Source organism: Argopecten irradians, chromosome 6, assembly GCF_041381155.1.
Source record: "Argopecten irradians isolate NY chromosome 6, Ai_NY, whole genome shotgun sequence".
Taxonomy (NCBI): domain Eukaryota; kingdom Metazoa; phylum Mollusca; class Bivalvia; order Pectinida; family Pectinidae; genus Argopecten; species Argopecten irradians.
This window is the reverse complement of record NC_091139.1, coordinates 43,900,278-43,923,430: the sequence shown is the minus strand read 5'-3', so window position 1 is coordinate 43,923,430 and position 23,153 is coordinate 43,900,278. Positions and strand designations below refer to the sequence as shown.

Here is a 23,153-nt window from a genome sequence, read left to right as displayed (position 1 = left end):
CAACATACCACAGCCTTCCATAACACACAAAATACCACAGCCTTCCAAAACACACAATATACCACAGCCTTCCATAACACACAATATACCACAGCCTTCCAAAACACACAATATACCACAGCCTTCCAAAACACACAACATATACCACAGCCTTCCAAAACACACAATATACCACAGCCTTCCACAAACACCAGCCTTCCATAACACACAATATACCACAGCCTTCCATAACACACAACATACCACAGCCTTCCATAACACACAATATACCACAGCCTTCCAAAACACACAATATACCACAGCCTTCCAAAACACACAACATACCACAGCCTTCCATAACACACAATATACCACAGCCTTCCATAACACACAATATACCACAGCCTTCCATAACACACAATATACCACAGCCTTCCAAAACACACAACATACCACAGCCTTCCAAAACACACAATATACCACAGCCTTCCAAAACACACAATATACCACAGCCTTCCAAAACACACAATATACCACAGCCTTCCATAACACACAACATACCACAGCCTTCCATAACACACAACATACCACAGCCTTCCAAAACACACAACATACCACAGCCTTCCAAAACACACAATATACCACAGCCTTCCAAAACACACAACATACCACAGCCTTCCAAAACACACAATATACCACAGCCTTCCAAAACACACAATATACCACAGCCTTCCATAACACACAATATACCACAGCCTTCCATAACACACAACAATACCACAGCCTTCCATAAACACACAACATACCACAGCCTTCCATAAACACACAACATACCACAGCCTTCCATAACACACAATATACCACAGCCTTCCAAACACACAAATACCACAGCCTTCCATAACACACAATATACCACAGCCTTCCATAACACACAATATACCACAGCCTTCCATAACACACAACATACCACAGCCTTCCAATAACCAGACCTCAGCCTTCCAAAACACACAACATACCACAGCCTTCCAAAACACACAATATACCACAGCCTTCCAAAACACACAACATACCACAGCCTTCCAAAACACACAATATACCACAGACTTCCAAAACACACAACATACCACAGCCTTCCATAACACACAATATAACCACAGCCTTCCAAAACACACAAATATACACAGCCTTCCAAAACACAAAATACCACAGCCTTCCATAACACACAATATACCACAGCCTTCCAAAACACACAATATACCACAGCCTTCCAAACACACAATATACCACAGCCTTCCAAAACACACAACATACCACAGCCTTCCAAAACACACAATATACCACAGCCTTCCAAAACACACAATATACCACAGCCTTCCATAACACACAATATACCACAGCCTTCCATAACACACAACATACCACAGCCTTCCATAACACACAATATACCACAGCCTTCCAAAACACACAATATACCACAGCCTTCCAAAACACACAATATACCACAGCCTTCCAAAACACACAATATACCACAGCCTTCCAAAACACACAACATACCACAGCCTTCCATAACACACAATTACCACAGCCTTCCAAAACACACAACATACCACAGCCTTCCATAACACACAACAACACAGCCTTCCATAACACACAATATACCACAGCCTTCCATAAACACACAATATACCACAGCCTTCCATAACACACAATATACCAAAGCCTTCCATAACACACAATATACCAGCTTCCAAACACACAATATACCACAGCCTTCCAAAACACACAACATACCACAGCCTTCCAATAACACACAACATATACCACAGCCTTCCATAACACACAGCCTTCCAAACACACAACATACCACAGCCTTCAAAACACACAACATATATACCACAGCCTTCCAAACACACAATATACCACAGCCTTCACACACAATATACCACAGCCTTCCAAAAACACAACATACCAAAACACACAACATACACAGCCTTCCATAACACACACGAATATAGGAAGCCTTCCATAAAACAAACCCAAGGATTCGCTGAAAAACAAACATATATGCCACAGCCTTCCAAAATGCAAGACTTAATAACGCATCAATTAAAATAAGAATTAACTTTTTCAAAGAGTAACGTGAAAATTGATTCCGTAAAAAGTGTATCTGCTCTTAAAGTACAAATGGGTACAATTTGTCTAACAAGAAGATTAAGAAGCAATTTTAAAGCTCTCAATATTGATTCTATCAGTGTACTTTTTGTCGGGATTCTGATAAACCAATTTGTACAACTTTGTGTGGTGCCAATCAATTTTTCTCTGGAACAATTAAAATGTTATAGCATCTATATTAATGGTCTAAAAGATAGTTACGACACAAGATAGATGTAATGAAGGATTCTTCGCTGTATAGCGTCAGTGATAGTCAACTAATGTAGTACTTATTGATTCAAAGATAGTCAACTAATGTAGTACTTATTTACACTTGTTTCTTCTTCATCATTTTCATTGGTGAAAACGGAACACAAATCAGAGTCAGATGGTTTATCTACTGTTTTTCATTGTGAAAGGCGAGACGAGTTTACGTTCGTGTTTTCCATCAAAGACAACAGTGGTAGGTTACTGGCCTATTTACGACCGGGAGATCCCAGAATGTCTTGATAAGTCCAAATACATTTATCAGCATCTGTGGTCCATTTAATGAAAGCGATACTACTGAGGTATCTAACACACGGATGTAAGATGTCTGCGGAAGATTTGTAATATCTTCAGGTGAATCAAAACTTTCTACAGATGTTAAAAGTCGAATTTCTCAAGTCCGGGATAGATTGAAATAAGATACAAAAACAGAATTTCTAGTAAAACATGTTGTCATTAGTTCCCGGTCCGTTACGTACAATCTTTTACGGAAAAGGCCGACAATTCCCGATTACATTGCAATTGTTTCTCTTGCTAGCGCTGCATACACTATACCCATATCAAAATTATTCCTAGTTATCTGCAGGGCCAGGATTAATTCGGACCAGGCGCGAGCTTGTCATACCATGAGAACCATCATATCCACGTGTTTTCACACAGATCGTGACCTTTCAGACATCATAAGCAATTCACAAAAGGGCGAATCAAACCATTGTAAGTTTATAATTCAATTTCCCGTAAAAGCGTTGCGGATAAATTAATTATTTCTGTCATCAAAATGAAACTGAAAAAAATACTTGCGACCTTTTGGTTAAAGTTGATCATTTAGTTTTGCCTATTTACTTTTCATTATATTTCATATGACCACCATAAGTACAAATTCTTACAAGTACAAGTTTGCAATTACGAACGGTAGACTACATATGTAGTACCATAAAAAGCAGTTTTGGTTTTTAAATTAAAGGACGCAATTTAATGAAAAACACGACGAAATCTACATTTGTATATTTACTTAATTCCTATAGGCTCATCCCAGGGAAATGCCAATAAACCTGGCCCCAGGACCATAAAAAAGTCTTAGGCTTTAATTGTTGATTAGCCAATCAAAAATAACGTAATTTTTTGTAACGCATCTGTAATTGGCTAAGTCTAAACTTACCATTTTAACATTAAATGTTAAATGTTCCGCATTTCCTAATAACCACGTTTTTAAAAATGGAAAAAGTATTATTTTTTTAGAATTTCTGTGTGAATTTATTTTTAGAAAAAAAATTAATAATAAAAAATTAGTAGTAACTGAATTTAAATAAATTACATTTTGAATACTACTGTAACGATTCTGTTTTTTTTTAATTTAGTGCAAATTTTAAGAACTATTTTCCACAATAAAACTGCTCCAGAACTGGGTGTATATAGGGATGTGACTACTTTTGCAAAACCACACATGTAAAATTCAATATGTGCAGAATTTCATCTTAAAAAAAGCATATTTAATTTATCCATAATGTAATCTCCTTTCCACACCTAGAAAAATATGTGCATGTATTGACATTTTGGTAAACTGTATCAAACTATTTTCCACCTGGTTGATCAAATGTAACAAAGTCAGTATGGCCTACAGAAAAATAGAAATAGTGGCGAACCAATGAACTACATGTATATTCTGTTATACAATAAAACTAGCTGCTATTTACAGACATTAGAAACACATTAATTTAAAAAGAGTATGAATTTGCCAGCCTATCCCTCCCCCAGTCCCCAGGAGGGTCTCATTCAATGGGGTACAAGGGAGGAAACTCTTACTTATAAATTGTATCCATATTATATGGACAAAAAAATAATACTCTTGCGTGGCATTCAACTTTTTATGGATTCGTTCTAAATTAATTAATGCTCTTGGAATCAGTTTACAAAATAATCTTAAAAATATATACAACCATTTGACACAATTTCGAGAAACAGCTTTAAATATATTTTAATCAGTTTGTATAATAATCTTAAACAATATTTGTCCAAAATTTTTTAAATTGTTTAACTTAAAATCAAAGTCCTGGATCCCTAAATATTACATTGTCATGACCTCTAAATAAAGACAATGTAATAAATTAAGGACCTCTTCTACTGCCAAATGGATTTCTTTCCAATTTGTTACACAATTTCTCATCAAACTCCAGAGCTCTGATCACACGTTATTCTTTATCAATTCTCACAACACCGGTCAGCATGGGCTGGTCCTGATGTCTACTTCCTGTAAGTCCGGCCCGAACCTTAGAGTATAGCCTCTCTATGTTTTCATCTGAGGAATAAAACTGAGCCTGATATTCTGATAAATCAGGATGTGTATTGATATCAGTTACATTTCTTCGCATAAATAAATCAAAATTAATATACAACCATATCATAATTACTGCGGAGATGCCATCTTTTTTAGTCAAGAGATGTACAGGTACAGTCTTCTTCAGTAGAATGTCATTTTTACAGTCGTATAAATAAACAAATATTTGGGTGGGTGTACAACCAAAAGCTGGGATCGGTAAGCTATGAAGGCTTTCACTCATGTTAGTCCGGGCAAAAGCATTAGTGATGGTTTCAGCAAACAAATGATTAAACCCAAAGAGGTTCTTATCATGGACACAAGGATATGGCTCAGATTCTTTATTATTTCCATGGAAACAAAATTCCTGTTCTTCTGCGTTATTTCCTTGAACAGCCGATTTCATGTCCATACCCAAAACTGACACAGGGATTTTTTCTTGTATTATCATGTCAATAAAGCCATGCCAAGTAGAAAATGTCCCTGTAAAAATGAGTAATAAACAAGTACATAAATCACATAACATAACCATCATATACAGTGTTTATCAGATTGCTTATATCATATTTGACAATATTACAGTAGTAATAAATGGGGGAGGCATCACCCACACTATCAGTACACAGCGTAATATGTATCTATTGGATAATCAGCTCCAAATGGAAGATAATTAAAAGAAATAAATAATTCAAGCTAAAGAAAATACAAATAACTTGTAAAAAAATAATTATGCTGAAGCAATGATGATATTGTGATTATTTTCCCAGTAGATTTGTGGGAGATTAAAATTCATACCAAGTCCTGTGTCTCCTGTTTTGATCTCCCTTCCACAACCACAGCTACATTTGTATTCTCCTTTTATGTGGCTACCAACATCACAGTTTCCTTTACCGAGTGGCCCAAACAAATGTGTGTATAAAACCTTAATGACAACCGATTTCTCCAAATTTTTACAGCGATGGAACACATTCTCAAGACGTTTTTGATGATAAGCAAAATCTGAAAGAGAAAATCATATGATTATCTAGTTGTCAGAGTATATTACTGTCTTAAAATAGCACATTTTGAAACAAAAAGTCACTATACATCATGAACAAAAGGTAACTGTACTACATTATACATCGCCATATAAAATTGTCTACATACACTAAACAGTATACAATGTACATGATGTATTACCATTGACATATGCTTCCAGCGCCCTGAATGCTGCCAGTTCGTATTTATGAGGACCTTCGAGCTTTATCCGCTTGGTAGAACTGTCTTGGTCTCGATCCTGATATTCCTGCACACATGATAGATTATGAAGTTTCGAGATATCCCACAGATGCTTGAATTTCAGTAAGTTGGTCCGTTGACATGGATAATCACTCAATGAACTCAGTTTTTCTTGGGTCGTTACGACAGCTGATGAAAATAAATCACCTCCGATCGGGTTGCAAAATACTATTCGTAATGTCATCACTTCTACCGATTCGGCATTCTTCTCTATCAGATCTTGCAACGCTTCCTGAGCATCAACTTTTATGGAGGCCGCTATTGCTCAAAGTGAAAGTAGGGCGCGGGGTAATGACAGGAACGGGAAAGTAAAGGAGAATGACCGGACATGATCGATTTTTTGTCTTTTTTTTTTTTTTTTTAAATCAATGTCTACCTTATTTAAGCTTTCGCTTTTGGCATCCTTAAGATTTTTATTCACATTTGCTGAATTTTTCCCTCAGGTTTGATATTTTAGAAAATTAATTCTACTTGTATGCAGTCTATTCACACCCCCCCCAACCCCAGTGCCTTTTAAGTACGGCAGATTTCATTCATAACACAAACAAACCAATATTTGCTCTATGTTTATATTATGATCTCATATCATTCAAATTATTCTATTTTGATTGTCGAAAATTTATGTCAAATTACTTAGGACCTAACTCTTAATTTCTAATACAGAATTTTGTTGAAAATAGGTTTTCATACACTGTACCAGCATTGAAATAGTTGGAATAAAAACACATGGCAGGGTGCTTGATTTGAACTTAAGCTTTTGCGAGTCAAAGGCACTATACACAAGACAAACAATGTAAAACAGTATGTTCCAAACTGTTGTCTAATAAGCATGACTGATTGCGCAGAATACTAATAAAAAAGCCATTATTTTCCTTAAAAGTAATAAAAAGTACATTCAATCATCCCATTATATTCTATCAGAATAGGCACATACATTTTGTATGCTACGCATATCCCTATTTTCCACATTTTTGACAGAGATTTCACATAAAAGTCTTTTATGTTACTTTTGTGGGGTTTTTTTTCTCACATAATAGCACTGTGCTGGTGTTTATTTGTTTTCAATCTGCAACATGAACTGATGATTATTATTTTTTTAAGTATTATTTAAGGATTAATTTGAATATATTTTTTATGTTATGGAGATTTAACACAAAAATCTGAGTGTACTCTAAATAAACCGCAGCGGTTTATGATGAGAGTACACTCAGATTTTTGTGTTATATCTTCATAACATAAAAAATCTATTCAAATTAATCCTTATAATTCAATTTAATAAAGATAATCTCTTCAATACTTAAAATTCATTTTGGGACTCTTTTGTCTATGAAATCATTACGCCGTCATCTCAGCCAATCAGAAGCAACGTCATAAACGGCGACGCCATTTTTTCCTTTATGGGCTGATAAAGTAAATTTCTAAGCCAATGAAAATGCTTGTAACAAGCAAAATTGAATTATTACCCCTTAAACAAAAAACAAAAGTAAATTCGACCATGGACCTTAATTCAATAAGACCAAACAGTTTGCTCCGACTGACCTACATTGTAATTGAAATAATCAATGATATTTTAGCAACAACGCTGTATCGAAAATACAAAAATTTGCATTTTAAAAGGGGTTAAGAAATGTTTTACTGCTCATTGGTAAAAAATCCTAATTTGTCTTTACTTCATTTAGGACCAGATACCCTGTTCCCTGTTTTCAGTGTACCATTATGATTTTGAAAATGCCCATGCCATGAACATAACGTTAAACAGTATATATTTGGAGTGGTTTTCCACTTTTTAATGTGCATCAATATCCTCGTAGTACTTGAAGAACTACTGAATGTACAGAATGTGTTACTTGTTAACATCTCATCACCTTTTCTAACTCCCTCCTTTGATGTCTAAAAAGAGAGGAAGTATCTATTTCTTGCTGCGATTTGCTGCTCATCCTCGATGTAACAGGGGTTACTATCATGATCACTGACGTATCGACAGTGATATTAACCCCTAGAGTATCGAGGTTGTCTGCTGCTGTTTTCTATCCCATTGTTACGTAACTTAGTATAAGTTTACAGAACCTTTTCAAAACAAGAACAAAACAGTCAGTACATAATATTTATCATTTTATTTCTTCACGAAAGACATTGAAATTGTTGAGTTTTTTAGTTTGCGACATAAAATATAAACATTTAATGTTGAAATGTAGAATATGTAAAATACACTTGATTGACATGCAATTCAAATATTTCAAAGAACATGACGATCGTTTATACATAATCATATACGCACGCACACCTGTAAGCATACACACACACAGTCATACACATACACACGCATGCTTGTACACATACGCACGCACTTGCACACATGCACGTGCACACACCATGACGTCATCTCGTGGACATCAGCAGTCCGTCTGTGCCGTCTGTGTCTGTACAGGTGGGGCAGGATCTATATATGTATCCGAGGCTGAAATGTAAACATGACGTACGAGATTAAAGTCCCACTACCTTTCTGAAACGGCTTTTAATTTTTAAAATGGGAATGTAAAACGAGTTCGAAAATTTTGTAGAGTCGCAAAAGTTATTAACTTAGCGTTAATATTACACTGATTATCATCTCCTGAACAATTTAATTAAAATAAATAAAATGTTAATTTTCATAACGCGGGTCGTCTTATGTTTCCGCCTTCGTCCTAAATGTGACGAGGAAATGGTGAGAAAAATCATAGTTGAGGAAAGGGGAAAGGATCAAAACCCGCAGCAGCGTAAAGAAAAAGACTCCAGAAGACACGAGAATGTAATATCGTGATCAATGGGGTAGAGGAGGACACCAATATTCACCAGGAGAGAATGAAATATCGTGATCTATGGGGTAGAGGAGAAGGACACCAATATTCGCCAGGAGAGAATGTAATATCGTGATCTAAGGGGTAGAGGAGGACACCAATATTCACCAGGAGAGAATGTAATATCGTGATCTATGGGGTAGAGGAGAAGGACACCAATATTCACCAGGAGAGAATGTAATATCGTGATCTATGGGGTAGAGGAGGACACCAATATTCACCAGGAGAGAATGTAATATCGTGATCTATGGGGTAGAGGAGGACACCAATATTCACCAGGAGAGAATGTAATATCGTGATCTATGGGGTAGAGGAGGACACCAATATTCACCAGGAGAGAATGTAATATCGTGATCTATGGGGTAGAGGAGGACACCAATATTCACCAGGAGAGAATGTAATATCGTGATCTATGGGGTAGAGGAGGACACCAATATTCGCCAGGAGAGAATGTAATATCGTGATCTAAGGGGTAGAGGAGGACACCAATATCCACCAGGAGAGAATGTCATATCGTGATCTATGGGGTAGAGGAGAAGGACACCAATATTCACCAGGAGAGAATGTCATATCGTGATCTATGGGGTAGAGGAGGACACCAATATTCGCCAGGAGAGAATGTAATATCGTGATCTATGGGTAGAGGAGAAGGACACCAATATTCACCAGGAGAGAATGTCATATCGTGATCTATGGGGTAGAGGAGGACACCAATATTCACCAGGAGAGAATGTAATATCGTGATCTATGTGGTAGAGGAGAAGGACACCAATATTCACCAGGAGAGAATGTAATATCGTGATCTATGGGGTAGAGGAGAAGGACATCAATATCCACCAGGAGAGAATGTAATCGTGATCTATATCGTGTAATATCGTGATCTATGGGGTAGAGGAGGGACACCAATATTCACCAGGAGAGAATGTAATATCGTGATCTATGGGGTAGAGGAGAGGCACACCAATATTCACCAGGAGAGAATGTAATATCGTGATCTATGGGGTAGAGGAGAAGGACACCAATATTCACCAGGAGAGAATGTAATATCGTGATCTATGGGGTAGAGGAGGACACCAATATTCACCAGGAGAGAATGTCATATCGTGATCTATGGGGTAGAGGAGAAGGACACCAATATTCACCAGGAGAGAATGTAATATCGTGATCTATGGGGTAGAGGAGGACACCAATATCCACCAGGAGAGAATGTAATATCGTGATCTATGGGGTAGAGGAGAAGGACACCAATATTCACCAGGAGAGAATGTAATATCGTGATCTATGGGGTAGAGGAGGACACCAATATTCCCCAGGAGAGAATGTAATATCGTGATCTATGGGGTAGAGGAGGACACCAATATTCCACCAGGAGAGAATGTAATATCGTGATCTATGGGGTAGAGGAGGACACCAATATTCCGCCAGGAGAGAATGTAATATCGTGATCTATGGGGTAGAGGAGAAGGACACCAATATTCGCCAGGAGAGAATGTAATATCGTGATCTATGGGGTAGAGGAGGACACCAATATTCGCCAGGAGAGAATGTAATATCGTGATCTATGGGGTAGAGGAGGACACCAATATTCACCAGGAGAGAATGTAATATCGTGATCTATGGGGTAGAGGAGAAGGACACCAATATTCACCAGGAGAGAATGTAATATCGTGATCTATGGGGTAGAGGAGGACACCAATATTCACCAGGAGAGAATGTAATATCGTGATCTATGGGGTAGAGGAGAAGGACACCAATATTCACCAGGAGAGAATGTAATATCGTGATCTATGGGGTAGAGGAGAAGGACACCAATATTCGCCAGGAGAGAATGTAATATCGTGATCTATGGGGTAGGAGGAGGACACCAATATTCACCAGGAGAGAATGTAATATCGTGATCTATGGGGTAGAGGAGGACACCAATATTCACCAGGAGAGAATGTAATATCGTGATCTATGGGGTAGAGGAGGACACCAATATTCACCAGGAGAGAATGTAATATCGTGATCTATGGGGTAGAGGAGAAGGACACCAATATTCACCAGGAGAGAATGTAATATCGTGATCTATGGGGTAGAGGAGAAGGACACCAATATTCACCAGGAGAGAATGTAATATCGTGATCTATGGGGTAGAGGAGGAGGACACCAATATTCACCAGGAGAGAATGTAATATCGTGATCTATGGGGTAGAGGAGAAGGACACCAATATTCACCAGGAGAGAATGTAATATCGTGATCTATGGGGTAGAGGAGAAGGACACCAATATTCACCAGGAGAGAATGTAATATCGTGATCTATGGGGTAGAGGAGAAGGACACCAATATTCACCAGGAGAGAATGTAATATCGTGATCTATGGGGTAGAGGAGGACACCAATATTCACCAGGAGAGAATGTAATATCGTGATCTATGGGGTAGAGGAGGACACCAATATTCACCAGGAGAGAATGTAATATCGTGATCTATGGGGTAGAGGAGAAGGACACCAATATTCACCAGGAGAGAATGTAATATCGTGATCTATGGGGTAGAGGAGGACACCAATATCCGCCAGGAGAGAATGTAATATCGTGATCTATGGGGTAGAGGAGGACACCAATATTCACCAGGAGAGAATGTAATATCGTGATCTATGGGGTAGAGGAGAAGGACACCAATATTCACCAGGAGAGAATGTAATATCGTGATCTATGGGGTAGAGGAGAGAAGGACACCAATATTCACCAGGAGAGAATGTAATATCGTGATCTATGGGGTAGAGGAGGACACCAATATTCACCAGGAGAGAATGTAATATCGTGATCTATGGGGTAGAGGAGGACACCAATATTCACCAGGAGAGAATGTAATATCGTGATCTATGGGGTAGAGGAGAAGGACACCAATATTCACCAGGAGAGAATGTAATATCGTGATCTATGGGGTAGAGGAGGACACCAATATTCACCAGGAGAGAATGTAATATCGTGATCTATGGGGTAGAGGAGGACACCAATATTCACCAGGAGAGAATGTAATATCGTGATCTATGGGGTAGAGGAGAAGGACACCAATATTCACCAGGAGAGAATGTAATATCGTGATCTATGGGGTAGAGGAGAAGGACACCAATATTCACCAGGAGAGAATGTAATATCGTGATCTATGGGGTAGAGGAGAAGGACACCAATATTCACCAGGAGAGAATGTAATATCGTGATCTATGGGGTAGAGGAGGACACCAATATTCACCAGGAGAGAATGTAATATCGTGATCTATGGGGTAGAGGAGAAGGACACCAATATTCACCAGGAGAGAATGTAATATCGTGATCTATGGGGTAGAGGAGAAGGACACCAATATTCACCAGGAGAGAATGTAATATCGTGATCTATGGGGTAGAGGAGGGACACCAATATTCACCAGGAGAGAATGTAATATCGTGATCTATGGGGTAGAGGAGAAGGACACCAATATTCACCAGGAGAGAATGTAATATCGTGATCTATGGGGTAGAGGAGGACACCAATATTCACCAGGAGAGAATGTAATATCGTGATCTATGGGGTAGAGGAGAGGACACCAATATCCACCAGGAGAGAATGTAATATCGTGATCTATGGGGTAGAGGAGGACACCAATATTCACCAGGAGAGAATGTCATATCGTGATCTATGGGGTAGAGGAGGGACACCAATATTCGCCAGGAGAGAATGTAATATCGTGATCTATGGGGTAGAGGAGGACACCAATATTCACCAGGAGAGAATGTAATATCGTGATCTATGGGGTAGAGGAGGACACCAATATTCACCAGGAGAGAATGTAATATCGTGATCTATGGGGTAGAGGAGAAGGACACCAATATCCACCAGGAGAGAATGTAATATCGTGATCTATGGGGTAGAGGAGGACACCAATATTCACCAGGAGAGAATGTAATATCGTGATCTATGGGGTAGAGAGAGGACACCAATATTCACCAGGAGAGAATGTAATATCGTGATCTATGGGGTAGAGGAGGACACCAATATCACCAGGAGAGAATGTAATATCGTGATCTATGGGGTAGAGGAGAAGGACACCAATATTCACCAGGAGAGAATGTAATATCGTGATCTATGGGGTAGAGGAGGACACCAATATCCACCAGGAGAGAATGTAATATCGTGATCTATGGGGTAGAGGAGAAGGACACCAATATTCGCACCAGGAGAGAATGTAATATCGTGATCTATGGGGTAGAGGAGGACACCAATATCCACCAGGAGAGAATGTAATATCGTGATCTATGGGGTAGAGGAGGACACCAATATCCGCCAGGAGAGAATGTAATATCGTGATCTATGGGGTAGAGGAGGACACCAATATCCACCAGGAGAGAATGTAATATCGTGATCTATGGGGTAGAGGAGAAGGACACCAATATTCGCCAGGAGAGAATGTAATATCGTGATCTATGGGGTAGAGGAGGACACCAATATTCGCCAGGAGAGAATGTAATATCGTGATCTATGGGGTAGAGGAGAAGGACACCAATATTCACCAGGAGAGAATGTAATATCGTGATCTATGGGGTAGAGGAGAAGGACACCAATATTCACCAGGAGAGAATGTAATATCGTGATCTATGGGGTAGAGGAGGACACCAATATTCACCAGGAGAGAATGTAATATCGTGATCTATGGGGTAGAGGAGGACACCAATATTCACCAGGAGAGAATGTAATATCGTGATCTATGGGGTAGAGGAGAAGGACACCAATATTCACCAGGAGAGAATGTAATATCGTGATCTATGGGGTAGAGGAGGACACCAATATTCACCAGGAGAGAATGTAATATCGTGATCTATGGGGTAGAGGAGAAGGACACCAATATTCACCAGGAGAGAATGTAATATCGTGATCTATGGGGTAGAGGAGGACACCAATATTCACCAGGAGAGAATGTAATATCGTGATCTATGGGGTAGAGGAGAAGACACCAATATTCACCAGGAGAGAATGTAATATCGTGATCTATGGGGTAGAGGAGGACACCAATATTCGCCAGGAGAGAATGTAATATCGTGATCTATGGGGTAGAGGAGGACACCAATATTCACCAGGAGAGAATGTAATATCGTGATCTATGGGGTAGAGGAGAAGGACACCAATATTCACCAGGAGAGAATGTAATATCGTGATCTATGGGGTAGAGGAGAAGGACACCAATATTCACCAGGAGAGAATGTAATATCGTGATCTATGGGGTAGAGGAGGACACCAATATTCACCAGGAGAGAATGTAATATCGTGATCTATGGGGTAGAGGAGGGACACCAATATTCACCAGGAGAGAATGTAATATCGTGATCTATGGGGTAGAGGAGGACACCATATTCACCAGGAGAGAATGTAATATCGTGATCTATGGGGTAGAGGAGGAAGGACACCAATATTCACCAGGAGAGAATGTAATATCGTGATCTATGGGGTAGAGGAGAAGGACACCAATATTCACCAGGAGAGAATGTAATATCGTGATCTATGGGGTAGAGGAGGACACCAATATTCACCAGGAGAGAATGTAATATCGTGATCTATGGGGTAGAGGAGAAGGACACCAATATTCACCAGGAGAGAATGTAATATCGTGATCTATGGGTAGAGGAGGACACCAATATTCCCAGGAGAGAATGTAATATCGTGATCTATGGGGTAGAGGAGAGGACACCAATATTCACCAGGAGAGAATGTAATATCGTGATCTATGGGGTAGAGGAGGACACCAATATTCACCAGGAGAGAATGTAATATCGTGATCTATGGGGTAGAGGAGAAGGACACCAATATTCACCAGGAGAGAATGTAATATCGTGATCTATGGGGTAGAGGAGAAGGACACCAATATTCACCAGGAGAGAATGTAATATCGTGATCTATGGGGTAGAGGAGGAGGACACCAATATTCGCCAGGAGAGAATGTAATATCGTGATCTATGCGGTAGAGGAGGACACCAATATCCGCCAGGAGAGAATGTAATATCGTGATCTATGGGGTAGAGGAGGAGGACACCAATATTCACCAGGAGAGAATGTAATATCGTGATCTATGGGGTAGAGGAGAGGACACCAATATTCACCAGGAGAGAATGTATATCGTGATCTATGGGGTAGAGGAGGGACACCAATATTCACCAGGAGAGAATGTAATATCGTGATCTATGGGGTAGAGGAGAAGGACACCAATATTCACCAGGAGAGAATGTAATATCGTGATCTATGGGGTAGAGGAGGACACCAATATTCACCAGGAGAGAATGTAATATCGTGATCTATGGGGTAGAGGAGGACACCAATATCCACCAGGAGAGAATGTAATATCGTGATCTATGGGGTAGAGGAGAAGGACACCAATATTCACCAGGAGAGAATGTAATATCGTGATCTATGGGGTAGAGGAGGACACCAATATTCACCAGGAGAGAATGTAATATCGTGATCTATGGGGTAGAGGAGGACACCAATATTCATCAGGAGAGAATGTAATATCGTGATCTATGGGGTAGAGGAGGACACCAATATTCACCAGGAGAGAATGTAATATCGTGATCTATGGGGTAGAGGAGAAGGACACCAATATTCACCAGGAGAGAATGTAATATCGTGATCTATGGGGTAGAGGAGAAGGACACCAATATTCACCAGGAGAGAATGTAATATCGTGATCTATGGGGGTAGAGGAGAAGGACACCAATATTTCACCAGGAGAGAATGTAATATCGTGATCTATGGGGTAGAGGAGAAGGACACCAATATTCACCAGGAGAGAATGTAATATCGTGATCTATGGGGTAGAGGAGAAGGACACCAATATTCACCAGGAGAGAAATGTAATATCGTGATCTATGGGGTAGAGGAGAAGGACACCAATATTCACCAGGAGAGAATGTAATATCGTGATCTATGGGGTAGAGGAGGACACCAATATTCACCAGGAGAGAATGTAATATCGTGATCTATGGGGTAGAGGAGAAGGACACCAATATTCACCAGGAGAGAATGTAATATCGTGATCTATGGGGTAGAGGAGGACACCAATATTCACCAGGAGAGAATGTAATATCGTGATCTATGGGGTAGAGGAGAAGGACACCAATATTCACCAGGAGAGAATGTAATATCGTGATCTATGGGGTAGAGGAGGACACCAATATTCACCAGGAGAGAATGTAATATCGTGATCTATGGGGTAGAGGAGAAGGACACCAATATTCACCAGGAGAGAATGTAATATCGTGATCTATGGGGTAGAGGAGGACACCAATATTCACCAGGAGAGAATGTAATATCGTGATCTATGGGGTAGAGGAGAAGGACACCAATATTCACCAGGAGAGAATGTAATATCGTGATCTATGGGGTAGAGGAGAAGGACACCAATATTCACCAGGAGAGAATGTAATATCGTGATCTATGGGGTAGAGGAGAAGGACACCAATATTCACCAGGAGAGAATGTAATATCGTGATCTATGGGGTAGAGGAGAAGGACACCAATATTCACCAGGAGAGAATGTAATATCGTGATCTATGGGGTAGAGGAGAAGGACACCAATATTCACCAGGAGAGAATGTAATATCGTGATCTATGGGGTAGAGGAGAAGGACACCAATATCCGCCAGGAGAGAATGTAATATCGTGATCTATGCGGTAGAGGAGGACACCAATATCCGCCAGGAGAGAATGTAATATCGTGATCTATGGGGTAGAGGAGGACACCAATATTCACCAGGAGAGAATGTAATATCGTGATCTATGGGGTAGAGGAGGACACCAATATTCACCAGGAGAGAATGTAATATCGTGATCTATGGGGTAGAGGAGAAGGACACCAATATTCACCAGGAGAGAATGTAATATCGTGATCTATGGGGTAGAGGAGGACACCAATATTCACCAGGAGAGAATGTAATATCGTGATCTATGGGGTAGAGGGAGGACACCAATATTCACCAGGAGAGAATGTAATATCGTGATCTATGGGGTAGAGGAGAAGGACACCAATATTCACCAGGAGAGAATGTAATATCGTGATCTATGGGGTAGAGGAGAAGGACACCAATATTCACCAGGAGAGAATGTAATATCGTGATCTATGGGGTAGAGGAGAAGGACACCAATATTCACCAGGAGAGAATGTAATATCGTGATCTATGGGGTAGAGGAGAAGGACACCAATATTCACCAGGAGAGAATGTAATATCGTGATCTATGGGGTAGAGGAGAGGACACCAATATTCACCAGGAGAGAATGTAATATCGTGATCTATGGGTAGAGGAGGACACCAATATTCACCAGGAGAGAATGTAATATCGTGATCTATGGGGTAGAGGAGGAGGACACCAATATTCACCAGGAGAGAATGTAATATCGTGATCTATGGGGTAGAGGAGGACACCAATATTCACCAGGAGAGAATGTATATCGTGATCTATGGGGTAGAGAGAGACACCAATATTCACCAGGAGAGAATGTAATATCGTGATCTATGGGGTAGAGGAGGACACCAATATTCACCAGGAGAGAATGTAATATCGTGATCTATGGGGTAGAGGAGAAGGACACCAATATTCACCAGGAGAGAATGTAATATCGTGATCTATGGGGTAGAGGAGGAGGACACCAATATTCACCAGGAGAGAATGTAATATCGTGATCTATGGGGTAGAGGAGAAGGACACCAATATTCACCAGGAGAGAATGTAATATCGTGATCTATGGGGTAGAGGAGAAGGACACCAATATTCACCAGGAGAGAATGTAATATCGTGATCTATGGGGTAGAGGAGGACACCAATATTCACCAGGAGAGAATGTAATATCGTGATCTATGGGGTAGAGGAGGACACCAATATTCACCAGGAGAGAATGTAATATCGTGATCTATGGGGTAGAGGAGGACACCAATATTCACCAGGAGAGAATGTAATATCGTGATCTATGGGGTAGAGGAGAAGGACACCAATATTCACCAGGAGAGAATGTAATATCGTGATCTATGGGGTAGAGGAGGAAGGACACCAATATTCACCAGGAGAGAATGTAATATCGTGATCTATGGGGTAGAGGAGAAGGACACCAATATTCGCCAGGAGAGAATGTAATATCGTGATCTATGGGGTAGAGGAGAAGGACACCAATATTCACCAGGAGAGAATGTAATATCGTGATCTATGGGGTAGAGGAGGACACCAATATTCACCAGGAGAGAATGTAATATCGTGATCTATGGGGTAGAGGAGAAGGACACCAATATTCACCAGGAGAGAATGTAATATCGTGATCTATGGGGTAGAGGAGGACACCAATATTCACCAGGAGAGAATGTAATATCGTGATCTATGGGGTAGAGGAGGGACACCAATATTCACCAGGAGAGAATGTAATATCGTGATCTATGGGGTAGAGGAGAGGACACCAATATTCACCAGGAGAGAATGTAATATCGTGATCTATGGGGTAGAGGAGGACACCAATATTCACCAGGAGAGAATGTAATATCGTGATCTATGGGGTAGAGGAGGACACCAATATTCACCAGGAGAGAATGTAATATCGTGATCTATGGGGTAGAGGAGAAGGACACCAATATTCACCAGGAGAGAATGTAATATCGTGATCTATGGGGTAGAGGAGAAGGACACCAATATTCACCAGGAGAGAATGTAATATCGTGATCTATGGGGTAGAGGAGAAGGACACCAATATTCACCAGGAGAGAATGTAATATCGTGATCTATGGGGTAGAGGAGAAGGACACCAATATTCACCAGGAGAGAATGAAATATCGTGATCTATGGGGTAGAGGAGAAGGACACCAATATTCACCAGGAGAGAATGTAATATCGTGATCTATGGGGTAGAGGAGGACACCAATATTCACCAGGAGAGAATGTAATATCGTGATCTATGGGGTAGAGGAGAAGGACACCAATATTCACCAGGAGAGAATGTAATATCGTGATCTATGGGGTAGAGGAGAAGGACACCAATATTCACCAGGAGAGAATGTAATATCGTGATCTATGGGGTAGAGGAGAAGGACACCAATATTCACCAGGAGAGAATGTAATATCGTGATCTATGGGGTAGAGGAGAAGGACACCAATATTCACCAGGAGAGAATGTAATATCGTGATCTATGGGGTAGAGGAGGACACCAATATTCACCAGGAGAGAATGTAATATCGTGATCTATGGGGTAGAGGAGGACACCAATATTCACCAGGAGAGAATGTAATATCGTGATCTATGGGGTAGAGGAGGACACCAATATTCACCAGGAGAGAATGTAATATCGTGATCTATGGGGTAGAGGAGAAGGACACCAATATTCACCAGGAGAGAATGTAATATCGTGATCTATGGGGTAGAGGAGAAGGACACCAATATTCGCCAGGAGAGAATGTAATATCGTGATCTATGGGGTAGAGGAGAAGGACATCAATATTCGCCAGGAGAGAATGTAATATCGTGATCTATGGGGTAGAGGAGAAGGACACCAATATTCACCAGGAGAGAATGTAATATCGTGATCTATGGGGTAGAGGAGAAGGACACCAATATTCACCAGGAGAGAATGTAATATCGTGATCTATGGGGTAGAGGAGAAGGACACCAATATTCACCAGGAGAGAATGTAATATCGTGATCTATGGGGTAGAGGAGAAGGACACCAATATTCACCAGGAGAGAATGTAATATCGTGATCTATGGGGTAGAGGAGGACACCAATATCCACCAGGAGAGAATGTAATATCGTGATCTATGGGGTAGAGGAGGACACCAATATTCACCAGGAGAGAATGTAATATCGTGATCTATGGGGTAGAGGAGAAGGACACCAATATTCACCAGGAGAGAATGTAATATCGTGATCTATGGGGTAGAGGAGGACACCAATATTCACCAGGAGAGAATGTAATATCGTGATCTATGGGGTAGAGGAGAAGGACACCAATATTCGCCAGGAGAGAATGTAATATCGTGATCTATGGGGTAGAGGAGGACACCAATATTCACCAGGAGAGAATGTAATATCGTGATCTATGGGGTAGAGGAGAAGGACACCAATATTCACCAGGAGAGAATGTAATATCGTGATCTATGGGGTAGAGGAGAAGGACACCAATATTCACCAGGAGAGAATGTAATATCGTGATCTATGGGGTAGAGGAGGACACCAATATTCACCAGGAGAGAATGTAATATCGTGATCTATGGGGTAGAGGAGAAGGACACCAATATTCACCAGGAGAGAATGTAATATCGTGATCTATGGGGTAGAGGAGAAGGACACCAATATTCACCAGGAGAGAATGTAATATCGTGATCTATGGGGTAGAGCAGTAAGGACACCAATATTCGCCAGGAGAGAATGTAATATCGTGATCTATGTGGTAGAGGAGGACACCAATATTCGCCAGGAGAGAATGTAATATCGTGATCTATGTGGTAGAGGAGAAGGACACCAATATTCACCAGGAGAGAATGTAATATCGTGATCTATGGGGTAGAGGAGAAGGACACCAATATTCACCAGGAGAAGAATGTATATCGTGATCTATGGGGTAGAGGAGAAGGACACCAATATTCACCAGGAGAGAATGTAATATCGTGATCTATGGGGTAGAGGAGAAGGACACCAATATTCACCAGGAGAGAATGTAATATCGTGATCTATGGGGTAGAGGAGAAGGACACCAATATTCACCAGGAGAGAATGTAATATCGTGATCTATGGGGTAGAGGAGGGACACCAATATTCACCAGGAGAGAATGTAATATCGTGATCTATGGGGTAGAGGAGGAGGACACCAATATTCACCAGGAGAGAATGTAATATCGTGATCTATGGGGTAGAGGAGAAGGACACCAATATTCACCAGGAGAGAATGTAATATCGTGATCTATGGGGTAGAGGAGGACACCAATATTCACCAGGAGAGAATGAAATATCGTGATCTATGGGGTAGAGGAGAAGGACACCAATATTCACCAGGAGAGAATGTAATATCGTGATCTATGGGGTAGAGGAGAGGACACCAATATTCACCAGGAGAGAATGTAATATCGTGATCTATGGGGTAGAGGAGAAGGACACCAATATTCACCAGGAGAGAATGTAATATCGTGATCTATGGGGTAGAGGAGGACACCAATATTCACCAGGAGAGAATGTAATATCGTGATCTATGGGGTAGAGGAGAAGGACACCAATATTCACCAGGAGAGAATGTAATATCGTGATCTATGGGGTAGAGGAGAAGGACACCAATATTCACCAGGAGAGAATGTAATATCGTGATCTATGGGGTAGAGGAGAAGGACACCAATATTCACCAGGAGAGAATGTAATATCGTGATCTATGGGGTAGAGGAGGACACCAATATTCACCAGGAGAGAATGTAATATCGTGATCTATGGGGTAGAGGAGAAGGACACCAATATTCACCAGGAGAGAATGTATATCGTGATCTATGGGGTAGAGGAGGAGGACACCAATATTCACCAGGAGAGAATGTAATATCGTGATCTATGGGGTAGAGGAGAGGACACCAATATTCACCAGGAGAGAATGTAATATCGTGATCTATGGGGTAGAGGAGAAGGACACCAATATTCGCCAGGAGAGAATGTAATATCGTGATCTATGGGGTAGAGGAGAAGGACACCAATATTCACCAGGAGAGAATGTAATATCGTGATCTATGGGGTAGAGGAGAAGGACACCAATATTCACCAGGAGAGAATGTAATATCGTGATCTATGGGGTAGAGGAGAAGGACACCAATATTCGCCAGGAGAGAATGTAATATCGTGATCTATGGGGTAGAGGAGAAGGACATCAATATTCGCCAGGAGAGAATGTAATATCGTGATCTATGGGGTAGAGGAGGACACCAATATTCACCAGGAGAGAATGTAATATCGTGATCTATGGGGTAGAGGAGAAGGACACCAATATTCACCAGGAGAGAATGTAATATCGTGATCTATGGGGTAGAGGAGAAGGACACCAATATTCGCCAGGAGAGAATGTAATATCGTGATCTATGGGGTAGAGGAGGACACCAATATCCACCAGGAGAGAATGTAATATCGTGATCTATGGGGTAGAGGAGAAGGACACCAATATTCACCAGGAGAGAATGTAATATCGTGATCTATGGGGTAGAGGAGGACACCAATATTCACCAGGAGAGAATGTAATATCGTGATCTATGGGGTAGAGGAGAAGGACACCAATATTCACCAGGAGAGAATGTAATATCGTGATCTATGGGGTAGAGGAGAAGGACACCAATATCCACCAGGAGAGAATGTAATATCGTGATCTATGGGGTAGAGGAGGACACCAATATTCACCAGGAGAGAATGTAATATCGTGATCTATGGGGTAGAGGAGAAGGACACCAATATTCACCAGGAGAGAATGTAATATCGTGATCTATGGGGTAGAGGAGAAGGACACCAATATTCACCAGGAGAGAATGTAATATCGTGATCTATGGGGTAGAGGAGAAGGACACCAATATTCACCAGGAGAGAATGTAATATCGTGATCTATGGGGTAGAGGAGGAGGACACCAATATTCACCAGGAGAGAATGTAATATCGTGATCTATGGGGTAGAGGAGAAGGACACCAATATTCACCAGGAGAGAATGTAATATCGTGATCTATGGGGTAGAGGAGAGACACCAATATTCACCAGGAGAATGTAATATCGTGATCTATGGGGTAGAGGAGAAGGACACCAATATTCACCAGGAGAGAATGTAATATCGTGATCTATGGGTAGAGGAGAAGGACACCAATATTCACCAGGAGAGAATGTAATATCGTGATCTATGGGGTAGAGGAGAAGGACACCAATATTCACCAGGAGAGAATGTAATATCGTGATCTATGGGGTAGAGGAGAAGGACACCAATATTCACCAGGAGAGAATGTAATATCGTGATCTATGGGGTAGAGGAGAAGGACACCAATATTCACCAGGAGAGAATGTAATATCGTGATCTATGGGGTAGAGGAGAAGGACACCAATATTCACCAGGAGAGAATGTAATATCGTGATCTATGGGGTAGAGGAGGACACCAATATTCACCAGGAGAGAATGTAATATCGTGATCTATGGGGTAGAGGAGGACACCAATATTCACCAGGAGAGAATGTAATATCGTGATCTATGGGGTAGAGGAGAAGGACACCAATATTCACCAGGAGAGAATGTAATATCGTGATCTATGGGGTAGAGGAGAAGGACACCAATATTCACCAGGAGAG

General features: G+C 40.6%; 2 protein-coding genes across 6 annotated transcripts in view; both read right to left on the bottom strand.

Moving 5' to 3' along the window:
* Window positions 1–3,949: 3,949 nt before the first annotated feature.
* LOC138325998 (uncharacterized) lies at window positions 3,950–7,023 on the bottom strand. Its single transcript, XM_069272064.1, has 3 exons — window positions 5,891–7,023; window positions 5,507–5,710; window positions 3,950–5,194 (listed from the first exon to the last, which is right to left on the bottom strand). Exons 1-3 carry the CDS (start codon window positions 6,171–6,173, stop codon window positions 4,587–4,589), a joined length of 1,095 nt encoding a protein of 364 aa, XP_069128165.1. The 5' UTR covers window positions 6,174–7,023; the 3' UTR covers window positions 3,950–4,586.
* A 1,061-nt stretch (window positions 7,024–8,084) lies between these two features.
* The window catches only part of LOC138325999 (uncharacterized), a 33,771-nt gene continuing 18,702 nt past the window's right edge, over window positions 8,085–23,153 (bottom strand). For all 5 annotated transcript variants that reach the window (XM_069272070.1, XM_069272069.1, XM_069272066.1 and 2 more), the window contains one exon: window positions 8,085–8,447. Coding sequence is in view for 4 of the 5 variants with exons in the window: in XM_069272069.1 (XP_069128170.1) it covers window positions 8,383–8,447 (65 nt within the window). In the remaining variant the exon portion in view is untranslated. The remainder of the gene's footprint in view (window positions 8,448–23,153) is intronic.